Genomic DNA, 17302 nt, shown 5'->3' on the forward strand with positions numbered 1-17302 from the left:
CAAATGTGCCCCCCCCAGGTGCCCCCCCCCAAATCTGCCCCCCCCAGGTGCCCCCCCCCCAACTCTCCGTGTCCCCGCAGAGCTGTGCCCGCTGCTGTGCCGGAACGGGGGGGTCTGCGCGCGGCCGGACGCCTGCCTGTGCCCCCCCGGCTTCGCCGGCAAGTTCTGCCAGCTGCCCGCCCCCCCCCCCCACCGCCGGACCCCCCCGAGACCCCCCCCCGGGGGGGCCCCAGCCCCTCACCCGCTCCGTCTACACCCTGCCCATCGCCAACTACCGGGAGGAGCAGGACGGTGAGGGGGGGGGCCCCCCAAAAATGCCCCCCGTGTTGTCACCCCCCCCCCCCCCGTTGTCACCCCCCCCCCCAGTTGTCCCCATCCTGATTGTCCCCCCCCAATTGCCGCCCCCCAATCGTCCCCTTCCCAAAAAATTTCGGCACCCCCCAAACTGCCCCCCCCTCATTTTCCCCCCCCCCAAATTGTCCCTCTAATTTTGTCCCCCCCCCAAACTGTCCCCCCTGATTTTGTCCCCCTCGTTTTGCCCCCCCCAAATTGTCCCCCCAAAATTGTCCCCCCCCAAAATTTGTCCCCCCCAAATTGTCCTCCCCAATTATCCCCCTAATTTTTTTCCCCCCTAATTTTACCCCCCCCCAATTTGTCCCCCCCAATTTTGTCCCCCCAAAATCTGCCCCCCCCCAATTGCCCCCCCCTAATTTTCTCCCCCCCCCAATTTTGCCCCCCCTCATCTTCTCCCCCCTCCAATTCTCTCCCCCCCAAATCCCCCTCCCCAACTGCCCCCCCCAAAATTGCCCCCCCCCCCCCAAATTGCCCCCCCCCCAAATTGTCCCCCCCCCCCAGGCGTGACGTCCATGGTGAGCGTCCACGTGCGCCACCCCCCCGAGGCGTCGGTCACCATCCACCAGGTGGAACGAGTGCGGGACGGGGACGGGGACAGGGACGGGGACGGGGCCGGGGGGGACGAAGGGGCCGGGGACCCCCCCCCGGAGCCCCCCCCCCGGGTGCTGGCGCAGAGCAGCCCCCCCCTGCCCGGGGAGGGCCCCGGCTTCGGCCCCGCCGCCGGCTTCGGATACTGCTTCCGCACCGTGCGGGGCGCGGAGGTGAGGGGACACTGGGGACACTGGGGACAGCAGGGGGACGTGGGGACATTGGGGACATTGGGGACACTGGGGGACTTGGGGACACTGGGGACACTGGGGACATGGGGACAGCAGGGGGACATTGGGGGACTTGGGGACATTGGGGACATTGGGGCTGTTGGGGACATTGGGGACATGGGGACAGCAGGGGGACATTGGGGGACCTAGGGACTTTGGGGACATTGGGGACATGGGGACAGCAGGGGGACATTGGGGGACTTGGGGACATTGGGGACATTGGGGCTGTTGGGGACATTGGGGACATGGGGACAGCAGGGGGACATTGGGGGACTTAGGGACTTTGGGGACATTGGGGACATGGGGACAGCAGGGGGACATTGGGGGACTTGGGGACATTGGGGCTGTTGGGGACATTGGGGACATGGGGACAGCAGGGGGACATTGGGACGTTGGGGGCATTGGGAATGTTGGGGACATCGGGGACACCGGGGGACTAGGGGACACTGGGGACAGCAGGGGGACATTGGGGGACTTGGGGACGTTGGGGATGTTGGGGACATGGGGACGTTGGGGATGTTGGGGACATTGGGGACAGGGGGACATTGGGGGACTTGGGGATATTGGGGATGTTGGGGACATTGGGGACATGGGGACAGCAGGGGGACATTGGGACGTTGGGGACATCGGGGACACCGGGGGACTTGGGGACACTGGGGACACTGAGGGACTTGGGGACATTGGGGGACTTGGGGATGTTGTGGAGAGGGAGGGGGACATTGGGAAGTTGGGGACGTTGGGGATGGTGTGGACATTGGGGACAGCAGGGGGACTTGGGGTCGTTTAGGGACATGAGGATATGGGGACAGCAGGGGACAGCAGGGGGACTTGGGGACACTGGGGGACTTGGGGACCTTGGGGACATGGGGACACTGAGGGACTTGGGGACACTGGGGGAGTTTGGGACATGGGGATGTTGGGGAGAGGGATGGGGGACATTGGGACATTGGGGACGTGGGGGATGCTGGGGACATTGGGGACAGCAGGGGGACTTGGGGACACTGGGGGACTTGGGGATGCGGGGACATGGGGACATTGGGGATGTTGGGGACCTTGGTGGTGTTGAGGACATTTGGGGACGTTGGGGAAGTGGGGAGTGTTGGGGACATTGGGGTGTTGAGGACATTGGGGGACGTTGGGGATACTGGGGACATGGGGACAGCAGAGGACAGCAGGGGGACATGGGGACACTGGGGATGTTGGGGACATCGGGGACATGGGGACGTTGGGGACAGCAGCGGGACATTGGGAACAGTAGGGACAGCAGGGAGACTTGGGGACATTGGGGACAGTGATGGGGACATGGGGACATTGGGGACAGCAGGGGGACCTGGGGACACTGGGGACATGAGGGGGAGATGGGGACACTGGGGACATGGGGATGTTGGGGACCTTGGGCACAGGAGGGGGACATTGGGGACAGGAGGGGGACATGGGGATGGGGACATGGGGACATGGGGACGGGGATGGGGACTTGGGGACAGGGATGGGGACATTGGGATGGGGGTGGGGACATGGGGACATGGACGGGGACCTGGGGACAGGGATGGGGACATTGGGATGGGGGTGGGGACATGGGGACGGGGACATGGGGACATGGGGACATTGGGATGGGGACTTGGGGACAGGGATGGGGACATTGGGATGGGGGTGGGGACATGGGGACGGGGACATGGGGACATGGGGACATGGATGGGGACTTGGGGACAGGGATGGGGACATTGGGATGGGGGTGGGGACATTGGGGTGGGGACACGGCAATGGGAACGTGAGCACGGGGAGGTGGCTGTGGGGGTGGGGACATGGGGACGTGGGGACCCGGCTGGGGACGTGGGGACATGGCTGGGGCTGTGGGGGGGTCCCGGCGCCCCCCGACCCCCCCGCCCCGTGCAGTGCAGCTCGCCCCTGCCCGGTCTGCGCACCCAGGACGTTTGCTGCCGGGGGGCCGGCGTGGCCTGGGGGGTGCACGAGTGCCAGCCCTGCGACGCCGACCCCCGTAAGGTTTTTTTTTTTGGGGGTGGGGAGGGGTCCTGGGGGGGGTTCGGCGGTGCGTGGGGGCTCACTCGGTGCCCCCCCCCCTCGCAGCGAACCCCCCCGCCGTGGGGCAGCACGCCTGCCCCAAAGGTTTCCGCCGCGCCAACGGCTCCTGCGTGGGTGAGTTTGGGGAGTTTTATTTGGGGGGGGGGGGTTAAAAGGGGATGGGGGGGGGGATTTTGGGGTGCTGACCTCCCCCCCCGTGTCTGTCCCGTCCCCCCCCCCCAGACGTGGATGAGTGCCAGGAGGGGGGGTTCTGCCAGAACGGGCTCTGCACCAACACCCGGGGCAGCTTCGCCTGCCTCTGCCACGAGGGCTTCATCCTGGACTCGTCCCGGAGCAGCTGCATCTGTGGGATTGGGATTGGGATTGGGGTTGGGGTTGGGGTTGGGATTGGGATTGGGGTTGGGGTTGGGATTGGGGTTGGGGTTGGGGTTGGGGTTGGGATTGGGATTGGGATTGGGGTTGGGGTTGGGATTGGGGTTGGGGTTGGGATTGGGGTTGGGATTGGGGTTGGGATTGGGAATGGGGCTGGGATTGGGGTTGGGATTGGGAATGGGATTGGGGTTGGGATTGGGAATGGGGCTGGGAATGGGAATGGGGCTGGGATTGGGAATGGGATTGGGACTGGGGTTGGGGTTGGGAATGGGATTGGGGTTGGGGTTGGGAATGGGGTTGGGATTGGGATTGGGATTGGGGTTGGGATTGGGAATGGGGTTGGGACTGGGATTGGGGTTGGGGTTGGGGTTGGGGTTGGGAATGGGGCTGGGAATGGGAATGGGGCTGGGATTGGGAATGGGATTGGGACTGGGGTTGGGGTTGGGAATGGGATTGGGGTTGGGAATGGGGTTGGGACTGGGATTGGGGTTGGGGTTGGGGTTGGGGTTGGAATTGGGATTATGGTTGGGATTGGGGTTGGGGTTGAGATTGGGGTTGGGATTTGGATTGTGTTTGGGATTGGGAGGACATGGGGATTGGGATTGTGGTTGGGATTGGGATGGGGTGAGGATGGAGTAGGGGTTGGGATTGGGATTGGGAGGGGATGGTGATGGGATGGGGATGGGGTGAGATTGGGGTTCGAGTCAGGGTTGGGGTAGGAATTGGAATAGGGAGGGGAAGGGATTGGGATTGGGATGGGGATGGTCTGAAATGGGATTGGGATTGGGATTGAGAGGGGACAGGGAAGGGAAGAGGAAGGGCAAAGGGATGGGGTGGGATGGGGATGGAGCAGGACGAGGTGGGATTGGGATGGGAACAAGATGAAACGGGATTGGGGTTAGGACCGGGACTAGGACTGGGATTGGGATTGGGATTAGGATTAGGATGACCGGTACAACCCCCCCCGACCCCCCCCCAGCCCACCAGGTGATCTCGGAGGCGCGGGGGCCGTGCTACCGGGTGCTGCGGGAGGGGCGCTGCGCGCTGCCCACCCTGCGCAACATCACCCGCCAGATCTGCTGCTGCAGCCGCGTGGGCAAGGCCTGGGGGCCGGCGTGCCAGCGCTGCCCCCCCTTCGGCTCCGGTGAGCCCCCCCGGCACCCCTCCAACCCCTTTGGACCCCCCCCCCAAAAAAAACCCCTTTGGGCGGACCCCCCCCCCCCCCAAAACCCTTTGAGGAGCCTCCGTTTCATGGGATTTGCACCCAAAGCCACGGGCTGACCCTTTGGAGGGGGCGTTTTTTTGGGGGAGGGGGGTAATTTTTTGCGGGGGGGGGGGTCCATTTTGACACCCCCTCCCCCCCTTCAATTGCAGAGGGGTTCAAGGAGATCTGCCCCGCCGGCCCCGGCTACCACTACTCAGCCTCCGACCTGCGCTACAACACCCGCTACCTGGGCCAGGACCTGCCCCGTGTCCCCCTGGGGCGTCCCCGTGTCCCCTCCCCAGCTGTGACCGCCGCCCGTGAGCCCCTTGTCCCCCCCACTTTGTCCCCCCTCCCCGGCTGCCAACACCCCCCTCACCCCATTGCTCTGCCCCACAGCTCGTTGGCGCCCCGGTCGGCCACCCCCCAGCAGGTCACCGCCCGTCCCCGAGGTGCCACCGCGGGTCCCTGATGTGCCACAACGCGTCCACGAAGTGCCACCACGCGTCCCACATGTGCCACCACGTGCCCCCGAGGTGCCACCACGGGTCCCTGATGTGCCACCGCGTGTCCCCGAGGTGCCACAACACATCCCCGAGGTGTCACCGCGTGTCCCCGAGGTGTCACCACATGTCCCTGATGTGCCACCACATGTCCCTGAGGCACCACCGCATGTCCCTGAGGTGCCACATGTCCCCAAGGTTCCACAACGGGTCCCCGAGGCGCCACAAAGCATCCCCGAGGTGCCACCAGATATCCCCGAGGTGCCACAACGCGTCCCCGAGGTGCCACCGCACATCCCCGAGGTGCCACCACCAGCCCCCGAGGTTGTCATCGTGCCTCGACCCACCCTGGGGCTGCTGGGACCCCTCCCCACGCCGCCCGGCCCGGAGAGTCCGGCACCAGGTAGGGCTGGGGCACTTGTGCACGGCTGCACACGCGTGTGCACTGTTGCACGCATGCATGGTTGCAGATGTGCATGGGGTTGCACTGCGTGCGGCTGCATGCGTGCGTTTTTTTTGCACGTGTGGTTATGCTCTGCGCTGTTGCACATACACATTTCTGCACAGGTGTGCAAGGTCACAAGTGTGCATGTGGCTGTGCACTTGTGCGTGGTTGCATGCTTGCATGGCTGCATGCGTGCAGTAGCATGTGCACGTGTGCTCAGTTACATGTGCAAGCAGTTACACACGTGTGCAATTTGCATTTAGTAAGTCTCATTTGTGCACAGTTACAGGCGTGCACAGTTACACACATGCATGTTACATGTGTGCACACCATTGCAGGCTTGCCTAGCTGCATGCAGCTGCAGCTGCACGTGTGCATCTCGTGCATGCACAGCTAAATATATGGTGCACGTGTGCACGGTTTGCATGCGTGCCTATTTGCACACGTGTGCACGGTTACATGCATGCCCACTTACACACGTGTGCACAGTGCCTACTTACACATGCCTACACGTGTGCATGTGTCCTACATGCCTATTTGCACACATGTCCACAGTTGCATGCATGCTTGATTGCACACGTGCACAGTATGCATGCGTGCATGTTTGCACATGTGTGCACAGCTGCACGCATGCCTATTTGCATGCATGTGCACAGTTGCACGCCTGCCTGTTTGCACACACGTGTGTTACTCACGTCTGCCTGATTGCAGCCGCTGGCAGCGTGTGCGAGCGGAACCCGCGGATCTGCGGCCCTGGGCGCTGCGTCCCGCGCCAGGGCGGCTACACCTGCCTCTGCCACCCCGGCTTCTGGCTCAGCACCCAGGGCACCCACTGCATCGGTGAGCAGCACCCAGCCCCTCCCCGGGCACCCATCTCCCTGTGCACCCACCTCCCTGTGCGTGCACCCATGTCCCTGTGCACCCACCTCTCCCTGCACTCATTTCCCTGTGCATCCACCTCCCCGTGCACCCACCTATTTCCCCATGCACCCACCTCTCCGTGCACCCATTTCCCTGTGCACCCACCTCCCAGTGCACTCACCCGTTTCCTCGTGCACCCATTTCCCTGTGCAGCCACCCGTTTCCTCACGCACCCATTTCCTTGTGCACCAATTTCCCCGTGCACCCACCTCCTCGTGCACCCACCTATTTCCCCATGCACCCACCTCCTCGTGCACCCACCTATTTCCCCATGCACCCACCTCCTCGTGCACCCACCCATTTCTCTGTGCACCCATTTCCCCATGTATCCACTTCCTTGTGCACCCACCTCCCCGTGCACCCACCTCCCCGTGCCCCCATTTCCCCCTGCACCCATTTCCCCGTGCACCCACCTCCCCACTCCCCTCTCCCCCTTCCCTCCCACCCATCTCTCCATCTGTCCCTGCTCCTGTCCGTCCGTCTGTCCCCATTGCCGTCCGTCCCCCCGCCCGCCCAGACGTGGACGAGTGCCGGCGCAGCCCCCGGCCCTGCGCCCCCGGCCGCTGCGAGAACACGGTGGGGAGCTTCCGCTGCGTCTGCGGCCCCGGCTACCGGCCCGGCCCCGGCGGCACCGACTGCCAAGGTCAGCAGGGACGAGGGGGGACAGAGGGGGACAATGGGGACAACGGGGACGGGGCTGAGGTGGCCGTGTCCCTGTAGATGTGGATGAGTGTGCCCAGAGCCCCTCGCCCTGCGCCCAGAGCCGCTGCGAGAACTTGCCCGGTGGCTACCGCTGCGTCTGCCCGGCCGGCTACCGGGCCAGCACGCCCACGGGACAGTGCCAGGGTGAGCAGGGACACCGGGTGTGGGGACACCAGGGTGTGGGGACACTGAGGGTATGGGGACACCATCTGCGTGCTCATCACCCACGGGGTCATCGTTCATGGGGTCACCATCCATGGGTTCATCCATGGGGTCACTGTGCCATGGGGTCACCATCCATGGGGTCACTGTGCCATGGGGTCAGCATCCATGGGGTCACTGTGCCATGGGGTCACCATCCATGGGGTCACCATCCATGGTGCCACCACCCACGCCCTCCCCACCCACGCCGTCCCCGTGGTGCCACCGCCGCCCCCTCTCTGTGCCGTGCAGACATCGACGAGTGCGAGAACCGCCTGGCCTGCCCCGGCCAGGAGTGCGTCAACGCGCCGGGCTCCTTCCAGTGCCGGCCGTGCCGTGACGGCTTCGAGCTGCGCCACGGGCGCTGCGCAGGTACCCGCGTCCCCCCCCCGTCCCCCCTGTCCCCTGGGGGGGCCCACCCTTAATTGTGCCACCCTGTAGACGTGGATGAGTGCGCCACGGGCTCGCCCTGCGGTCCCCACGGCCGCTGCAGTAACACCGAGGGCTCCTTCCGCTGCCAGTGCCGGCGCGGCTACCGGGTGGGTGCCGACGGCGCGCCATGCGCGGGTGAGTGGTGGGGGCGGCGTGGGGACGGTGCCGTGTCCCCCCTGCCCCGACAACCCCCCCCACGGCCCCCATCTGCCCACAGATGTCAACGAGTGCCTGGAGGGCGACTTCTGCTTCCCGCATGGCGAGTGCCTCAACACCGAGGGCTCCTACAGCTGCCTCTGTGCCCAGGGCTACGCCAGCACCCCCGAGGGCACCGCATGTGTCGGTCAGAGCCCGGCATGGTCCCTGTCCCTGTCCCTGTCCCTGTCCCCGTGTCTGTCCTGGTCCCCATACCCATCCCAGTCCCTGTGCTCATTGCTGTCCCCATTCTCATTGTGGTTCCTATTCCAGTTGTGGTTCTTAGTCCCGGTTAATCCACTCAGTCCCATCCCCATGCCTATCCATGTCCCCATCCAATCCCAATCCTATCCCCATCCCAATCCCATCCCCATCCTATCCCATCCCAATGTCTCTCCCTGTCCCCATCCCATCCCCATACTCACCCCAGTCCCCAGCCCATCCCAATCCCAACCCCCATCCCATCCCTGTCTCCATCCCATCCCCATCCCACCCCAATCCCATCCCCATCCCACCCTTTTTCCACCCCATCCTCATCCCCATCCCCATCCCCATTTCCATCCCAATCCCAATCCCACCCCAATCCCATCCCATCCCACTCCTTTTCCACCCCATCCCAATCCCCATCCCCATCCCCATCCCCATCCCCATTTCCATCCCAATCCCAATCCAAATCCCATCCCAATCCCATCCCATCCCATCCCACCCCTTTTCCACCCCATCCCAATCCCAATCCCAATCCCAATCCCAATCCCATCCCATCCCATCCCACCCCTCCCCTCCACCACCCACCCATGCACGGTACCACGCGGGTACCACGGGATGCCACCATCCCCCGTGTCCCCTTCTTTCCCTGTATCCCCCCTGCCCCCGTGTCCCCCCCTGTACCCACATCCCCCCCGTGCCCACGTCCCCCCCGTCCTCACCCCGTGTCCCCCCCAGACGTGGACGAGTGCCAGCGCGGGGACGTGTGCCGGGGTGGCCGCTGCGCCAACACCGACGGCGCCTTCGAGTGCCACTGCCCCGCCGGCTTCCGCACCGACGCCGAGCGGGCCCAGTGCCACGGTGAGGGGCTGGGGGATTAGGGGGGGGGGATTTTGGGTGCCCCCCACCCTGGGGCTGGCGGCGAGGGTGGCCCTGTCCCCGCAGATGTGGACGAGTGCCAGGAGCACGGGGCCGAGCTGTGCGGGGCCGAGCGCTGCGAGAACCTGCCCGGCTCCTACCGCTGCGTGCCCGCCTGCCAGCACGGATACCGGCCCCGGGACGGCGGGGGCTGTGAGGGTACGGGGATTGGGATTGGGATTGGGGTGGGGATTGGGGTGGGGATGGAGATAGAGACCGATAATGGATGGGTTTAGGGACTGGGATTGGGGTGGGGATGGGAGGGGATTGGGGTGGGGATGGGATGGGATGGGATGGGATTGGGATGGGGATGGGGATCAAAATGGAGACTAATAATGGATGAAAATAGGGACTGGGACTGGGACTGGGACTGGGACTGGGACTGGGACTGGGACTGGGACGGGGACTGGGACAGGGATGGGGACGGAATGGGTTTGGAATGGGGATGGGGGTGGGATTGGAACAGGATTGGGATGGGGATGGAGATGGAGACCAATAATGAATGAAAATAGGGGGCGGGATTGGGATGGGATTGGGATGGGATTAGGGTGAGATTGGGGTGGGATTGGGGATGGGATGGGAACGGAGACAGGTACAGGGACCAGAACAGGACGATCACGGGGACTGGGACAGGGATGGGAACCCACACACAGGGATGGGATGTGCACGGGGCTCATCCTGCCCGGGGCTGTGGTCCCCATCATCCCCCATCCCACCTTGTCCCCCCCCCGTGCTGGGGGTCCCCCCCGGTGTCCCCGCAGATGTGGACGAGTGCCAGGAGCACGGGGCCGAGCTGTGCGGGGCCGAGCGCTGCGAGAACCTGCCCGGATCCTACCGCTGCGTGCCCGCCTGCCAGCACGGATACCGGCCCCGGGACGGCGGGGGGTGTGAGGGTACGGGGCCATGGGGACGGGGACGGGGCCATGGGGACAGGGATGGGGGCACGGGGATGGGGATGGGGCCATGGGGACAGGGACGGGGCCATGGGGACAGGGATGGGGCCATGGGGATGGGGATGGGGCCATGGGGACAGGGATGGGGGCACGGGGACAGGAACGGGGCCATGGGGACAGGGACGGGGCCATGGGGACAGGGATGGGGGCACGGGGACAGGGACGGGGCCATGGGGACAGGGATGGGGGCACGGGGATGGGGGTATGGAGAGGCTGAGGGGACCCTGACCTGTGGGGGCCCTGGCAGAGGGGACCGTGCCCTAGGGGACAGCAGGGACATCACTGCGGGGTTTAGGGGCAGGGGGATTTCTCCATGGGGTCAGGATGGGGACGGACAGCAGGGGCCATCGGGGGACAGTGGGGACCCCCCCACGGGGCTGAGCTTTCGGGGGACGGCTCCACGCTCCCCCCAATGTCACCACCGCCCCCAACCCTCAAAAACTGTCCCCTCCCCGCTTGCAGACGAGGACGAGTGTGCCGAGGGGGGGTCCCGCTGCGGCCCCCACGCCGCCTGCCACAACCTCCCCGGCTCCTTCCAGTGCGCCTGCCACCAGGGCTACGAGGCCGCCCGGCACGGCCACCACTGCCAGGGTACGGGGACAGCGGGGACAGAAGTGGGGGGGGGGGGGGGGGACACCCACAGTGACACTGAGCACCCCCCCGCTTCGTGTTTCTCCCCCAGACGTGGACGAGTGCGCCACGCTGCCGGGGGTGTGCGGGGCGGCGCGCTGCGAGAACGTGGACGGCTCCTTCCTCTGCCTCTGCCCCGACGGGGGCCACGAGTTCGACCCGGTGACGGGGACGTGCGGGGGACCCCCCCCCAGCGACCCCCCTCCTCCGGCCCCCCCCGGAGCCGTGGAGGCCCCCCCGGGGCTGGCAGCGTGCTTCAGCCCCGCCTGCGGGGTGCTGGCGCCCAACGTCAGCCGGCAGCAGTGCTGCTGCAGCGTGGGGGGGGGCTGGGGGGTCCACTGCCCCCCCCCGAGGCCGTGCCCCACGCCTGGAACCGGTGGGGACATGGGGACACTATGGGGGGGGGGAGGGGATCGGGGATGGCGTGGGGTGGGAAGGGATTGGGGTGGGAGTGGGATTGGGGATGGGGATGGGATTGGGATTGGGATTAGGATTGGGGATGGGGATTGGGGATGGGGATGGGGATGGGATGGGATGGGATGGGGATTAGGATTGGGATTGGGATTGGGGATGGGGATTGGGGATGGGATTTGGATTGGGGATGGGGATGGGATTGGGGATGGGGATGGGATTGGGGAGGGGGATGGGGATTAGGATTGGGATTGGGATTGGGGATGGGGATGGGGGATTGGGGATGGGGATGGGATTGGGGAGGGGGATGGGGGATTGGGAATGGGATGGGATGGGATGGGATGGGATGGGGATGGGATTGGTATTGGGGATGGGGATTGGGGATGGGGATGGGATTGGGGAGGGGGATGGGGTTTGGGGATGGGAATGGGATGGGGATTGGATTGGGATGGGATTGGGATTGGAGTGGAATGGAATGGGATGGGATTTGGGATGGGATGGTGATGGGATTGGAGTTGCAATTGGGACTGGGATGGGATGGGATTGGGGTGGAGATAGGATTAGGATTGGGATGGGATTGGGATAGGATTGGGGGGTGGGGATGGAATTGGGATGGGGATGGTGATGGGATTGAGATTGAGATTGGGATTGGGATTGGGACTGGGATGGAATGGGGATGGGATGGGGATGGGGATGGGATGGGATTGGGATGGGGATGGGGTGTTGATGGGATTTGGGATAGGGATGGGGATGGGATTGGAAGGGGATTGGGATTGGGGTTGGGATTGCCAGGGATTAGGACTGGGATGGGATGGGATTGGGATCGGGGTGTGGATGGGGACAGGGACGGGCTGGGGATGGGGTCAGGATGGTGCCAAGGTGCGGGGGGGGTGACGCCGCTGTTCCCCCCCCCCAAGCCGAGCACCGAGCCCTCTGCCCCCACGGGACCGGCCAGACCACGGGGCCCCAGGGCTCAGCAGCAGGTCAGTGCGGCCGCGGGGGGGGGCACAGCGATGGGACCCCCCCATTTGGGGACTCCCCCCCTTCTCAGGGGCTCCCCTCGTATTTAGGGGTTCCCCAGTTTTGGGGATGCCCCCCCCAGTTTGGGGTTGCCCCTGCCCATTTGGGGGATAACCCCCCATTTTGGGGATGCCACCCCTGTTTTGGGGCTCCCCCATTTACGGGATGCCCCCCATTTGGGGGACTCACCCCTCCCATTTTGGGGATGTCCCCATTTTTCAGGGTGCCCCCTCAATTTGGGGATGCCCCCCCTATTTTGTGGGGGTTACCCCCCCCCCCTTTTGGGTGAATCCCCCCTATTTTGGGGGCAATACCCCCCCTATTTTGGGGTTCCCCTCCTATAGAGGGGCTCCCCCATTTCGGGGGTGCCCCCCCCAATTCCGGGGACCCTCCCCCTGATGTCGCCCCCTCCCCACCCCCCAGACGTGGACGAGTGCCGGGTGTTCGCGCCGCAGCTGTGCCGGGGGGGGGTCTGCATCAACGCCGCCCCCGGCTTCAGCTGCTACTGCCCCAGCGGCTACTACTACGAGCAGGAGCACCTGCAGTGCGTGGGTGAGCACCCAGCACCCCCAGCACCCCCAGCACCCTGACCTCAGCACCCCCAGCACCCTACTTGTGCCCTGAGTGCACCCTACCTGCACCCTGAGTACCCTAATTGTGCTCCGAGTGCACCCTGGCTGCACCCCGAGCACCCGACTTGCACCCTGACTGCACCCTGAGTGCGCCCTGCCTGCACCCTGAGCACCCTGCCTGCACCCTAAGCACCCTCATTGTGCCCTGACTGCACCCTGCCTGCACCCTGAGCACGCTACCTGTACCCTGCCTGCACCCCGAGCACCCTGCTCACACCCTGAGAGCACCCTGAGCACCCTGCCCACACCCTGAGCACCCTGCCCACACCCTTCCAGCACCCAGCCAGCACCCTGAGCACCCTACCTACACCCTGAGCACACCACCTGTACCCAGACAGCACCCTGAGAGCACCCTGAGCACCCTCTTTGCACCCTGAGCACCCTGAGCACCCAACTTGTGCCCGGAGTGCACCCTACCTGCACCCTGAGCACCCTGCCTACACCCAGCCAGCACCCTGAGCACCCTACTTGCATCCTGAGCACCCTGAGCACCCTGCCTGCACCCTGAGCACCCTGAGCGTGCCCTACCTGCACCCCAAGCACCCTAATTGTGCCCTGACTGCACCCTGAGTGCACCCTGAGCACCCTGCCTGCACCATGAGAGCACCCTGCCAGCACCCTACTTGCACCCTGACTGCACCCTGAGCACCCTGGTTGCACCCTGAACACCCTGCCAACACCTTGTCTGCACCCTGAGCACCCAACTTATGCCCTGAGTGCACCCTACCTGCACCCTGTGCACCCTGAGAGCACCCTGCCAGCACCCTGAGCACCCTAATTGTGCTCTGAGTGCGCACTAGCTGCACCCTGAGCACCCTGCCAGCACCCTGCCCACACCCTTCCAGCACCCTGCCTGCACCCTGAGCACCCTGCCTGCACCCTGAGCACCCTGCCAGCACCCTGAGCACCCTCTTTGCACCCTGAGCACCCTTTTTACACCCTGAGCACCCAACTTGTGCCTTGAGTGCACCCTACCTGCACCCTGAGCACCCTGCCTGGGCCCCCCCTGCATCCTCAGCACCCTATTGGCACGCTGTGCACCCTGAGAGCACCCTGCCTGCACCCCGAGCACCCCACTTGCACCCCGAGCACCCTGCCTGCAGCCCCAGCACCCCGAGAGCACCCTGAGAGCACCCTGCCAGCACCCTGAGCACCCTCCCAGCACCCTACTTGTGCCCTGCCCGCACCCCGAGCCCCCTTCCAGCCCCCCCCCGTGCCCCCCACCGACCGCCGCCCCCCCCCCAGATAACGACGAGTGCCAGGACGAGGACGCGGAGCCGTGCATCGGGGGCCGCTGCGTCAACACGGTGGGCTCCTACTTCTGCTCCTGCGCCCCCCCCCTGGTGCTGGACGGCTCCCAGCGCCGCTGCGTCACCAACGACACCCGCGCCATGGGTGAGGGCACCCCCTGTCACCCCCCCGTGCCACCCTGTCCCCCCGTGCCCCCATATCCCTGCCCTATGTCCCCGTGTCCCCCCCATCCCCATGTCCCAGCACTGGCCCCTGATGCCCCCCCCATGTCCCACATCCCGATGTCCCACGGCACCATGTCCCCACGGCCTGTGTCCCCACACCCCCGTGTCGCTGGATCCCCGTGTCCCCAAATCCCCATGTCCCTGTGTCCCCGTGTCCCCACGTCCCACGTCACCTCCCCTTGTCCCACATCCCCCTGTCCCACATCCCCATATCCCCGTGTCCCCATGTCCCGTGTCTCCATGTCCCACGTCCCTTTATCCCAGTGTCCCCCATTGTCTCCCCACCTCCCACGTCACCTCCCCACATCCCCACCTCACTGTGTCCCCATGTCCCCATGTCCCTGTGTCCACTTGTCCCTGTGTCCCATATCCCCACGCCCCACATCCCCATGTCCCCCGTCGCCTCCCTGCGTCCCCACGCCCCCCCATCACCATATCCCCATGTCCCACGTCCCTGTGTTACCATGTCCCCACGTCCCCCGTCCCCATGTCCCCTGTCCCCATGTCCCCCGTCACCTCCCCACGTCCCCACATCCCCCTGTCCCCACGTCCCACGTCCCCACGTTACCGCGTCCCGTATCCCCACGTCCCATACCCCACATCCCCTTGTCCCCGCATCCCCCGTCGCCTCCCCGCGTCCCCACGCACCCCCCGTCACGGTGTCCCCGTGTCCCCCCTGTCCCCAGAGGAGGACCCGGCCGTGTGCTGGCAGGAGGTCGGCCCCGACCTGGTGTGCGGGCGCCCGCGGCTGGACCGGCAGGCGACCTACACCGAGTGCTGCTGCCTCTACGGCGAGGCCTGGGGCATGGACTGCGCCCTGTGCCCCGCGCGACACTCAGGTGCCACCGCCGCGTCCCCCACGGCCCCGTGTCCCCCACAGCCCCCCGGCCCCGTGGCCCCACGGCCCCCTGTCCCTATGGCCCCATAGACACGTGGCCCCGTAGCTTCGCGTCCCAGTGGCCCTGTGTCCCCCCATGGCCACGTCCCCGTGTCCCCGTGTCCCCATGTCCCTGTGTCCCCATGTCCCTGTGTCCCCATGTCCCCGTGTCCCCATGTCCCCGTGTCCCCGTGTCCCTATGACCCCACAGCCACGTGGCCCCATAGCCTCATATCGCCGTGCACCCGTGTCCCCTACGGCCCCTTGTCCCCATGTCCCTGTGTCCCCATGTCCCTAAGGCCCTATAGCCTCACATCCCCGTGTCCCCATGTCCCCCCATGTCCCTGCCCCCCCCCCATGCCCACATCCCCATGTCCCCACGCCCCCCCCCATGCCCACGACCCCCCCATCCCCAGCCCCCACACAGGGGGACCCCCACCCTGCCCCCCTCCTACCCCAGCAATAGGCCCCCCCCCTCCCAGACCCCCATAATGGGGACCCCATGGGCAGCCCCAGAGTGGGTCCCCCTTGGACCCCCCCCCCCATGATTGGGACCCCTTGGACCCCCCTCAAAAAGGGGAACCCTTGGACCCCCCCCCATAACCCCTTGCACCCCCCCCATAATGAGGACCCCTTGGGCACCCCCCCAATAATGGTGACCCCTCCCCTTCCCTACAATGCCCCCCCCCCCATAGTGGGGACCCCTTGGGCACCCCCCCATAATGGGAACCCCTCCCACCACCCCACAACACCCCCCCCATAACGGAGACCCCTTGGGCACCCCCCACATAACAGCGCCCCCCCCACCTCTTTACAACACCCCCCTTAGCATCCCCAATTTTTAGGACCCCACCCCACAACCTGCCCCCCCCCCCTATTTTTTTTTCTCCCCCCCCCCCCCCCCCCCCCCCCAGATGACTTCGAGTTCCTCTGCAACGTCCTGCGCCCCCCCGGCCCGGGGCTGGGCCCCCCCTACGAATACGGCCCCGAATACCCCCCCCACTACGGGCTGCCCTACGGCCCCCTCCCCTTTGGGGGTCCGGGCCCCCGCCTGCCCCCCCCGGGGCTGCGCGCCGACTACGACCCCTACGGGCTGGGGGGGGGCTACGACCCCCGCGGGGACGCCCTTTACGCCGCCCCCCCCCGCTACGAGGACTTGGAGGATTTCGAGGGGTCCCGCCGGGGCCCCCCCCCCCGCTCCTCCCGGCCCCGCAGCCCCCCCAGCGCCCCCCAGGACCCCCCCCCGTGGCTCTTCCAGCCCCACGGCGTGGCCGAGCGGCCGGGGCGAGCCAGCGAGGACGGTGAGATTGGGGGGGGGGGGGGGGGGATTAGGGTTTTTTTTTTGGGGGGGATTTGGGGGGTTTTTATGGGGAGGGGGCTGACGGGACCCCCCCCCGCAGACCCCCGGGACGAGGCGCTGCCGGCGGAGCTGTGCGGGGTGCTGAGCGGCTGCGAGCACGGGCGCTGCGTGCGGGTGCCCCAGGGCTTCACCTGCGCCTGCGACCCCGGCTACCGGCTGGACGCCGCACGCGTGGCCTGCGTGGGTGAGGACAGATGGCCTAATCCCGGCATAATCCCGGCCTAATCCCGGCATAATCCCGGCCTAATCCCGGCCTAATCCCGTCTTGATCCCTTCCCCATCCCATCCCAGTCCCGTCCCATCTCATCCCAATCCCCAGTCGCAGCCCAAATCCCACCTCAGCCCATCCCCCAATCCCACCTTCATCCAACCCCCAATCCCACCTTCATCCAACCCCCAATCCCACCCTAATCCAACCCCAAATCCTACCCCAAATCCCAATCCCATGCCCATTCCGTACCCCCCCAATCCCAATCCCACCCAAATCCCATCCCCACCCCCCCCCAATCCCACCTGCAACCCCTTCCCACCCCAGGCCGACCCCAAATCCAATCCCAATCCCGCCCCAAATCCCTTCCCATCCCCACCGCAATCCCATCCTAATCCCACCCCAATCCCATCCCAAATCCCACCCCAAT

General features: G+C 66.1%; 1 protein-coding gene across 1 annotated transcript; it reads left to right on the forward strand.

Annotated features, from left to right (window-relative positions):
• Window positions 1–80: 80 nt before the first annotated feature.
• LTBP4 (latent transforming growth factor beta binding protein 4) lies at window positions 81–16848 on the forward strand (the record flags this gene model as incomplete). Its single annotated transcript, XM_082785590.1, is given in 27 exon segments — window positions 81–183; window positions 185–291; window positions 856–1115; window positions 3066–3168; window positions 3258–3326; window positions 3435–3557; window positions 4564–4728; window positions 4959–5105; window positions 5185–5405; window positions 5487–5691; window positions 6445–6573; window positions 7172–7297; window positions 7375–7500; window positions 7810–7929; window positions 7999–8124; window positions 8207–8332; window positions 9127–9249; window positions 9334–9465; window positions 10068–10199; window positions 10722–10850; window positions 10942–11265; window positions 12218–12283; window positions 12744–12872; window positions 14198–14347; window positions 15114–15266; window positions 16219–16605; window positions 16705–16848. Coding segments are annotated over 27 exon segments (4125 nt in total), but the record flags the coding sequence as incomplete, so codon positions are not given.
• Between the last annotated feature and the right edge of the window lie 454 nt (window positions 16849–17302).

Source organism: Aythya marila (assembly GCF_965140915.1).
Source record: "Aythya marila genome assembly, contig: HAP1_HAP1_SCAFFOLD_1065, whole genome shotgun sequence".
In the NCBI taxonomy this organism is placed as follows: Eukaryota; Metazoa; Chordata; class Aves; order Anseriformes; family Anatidae; genus Aythya; species Aythya marila.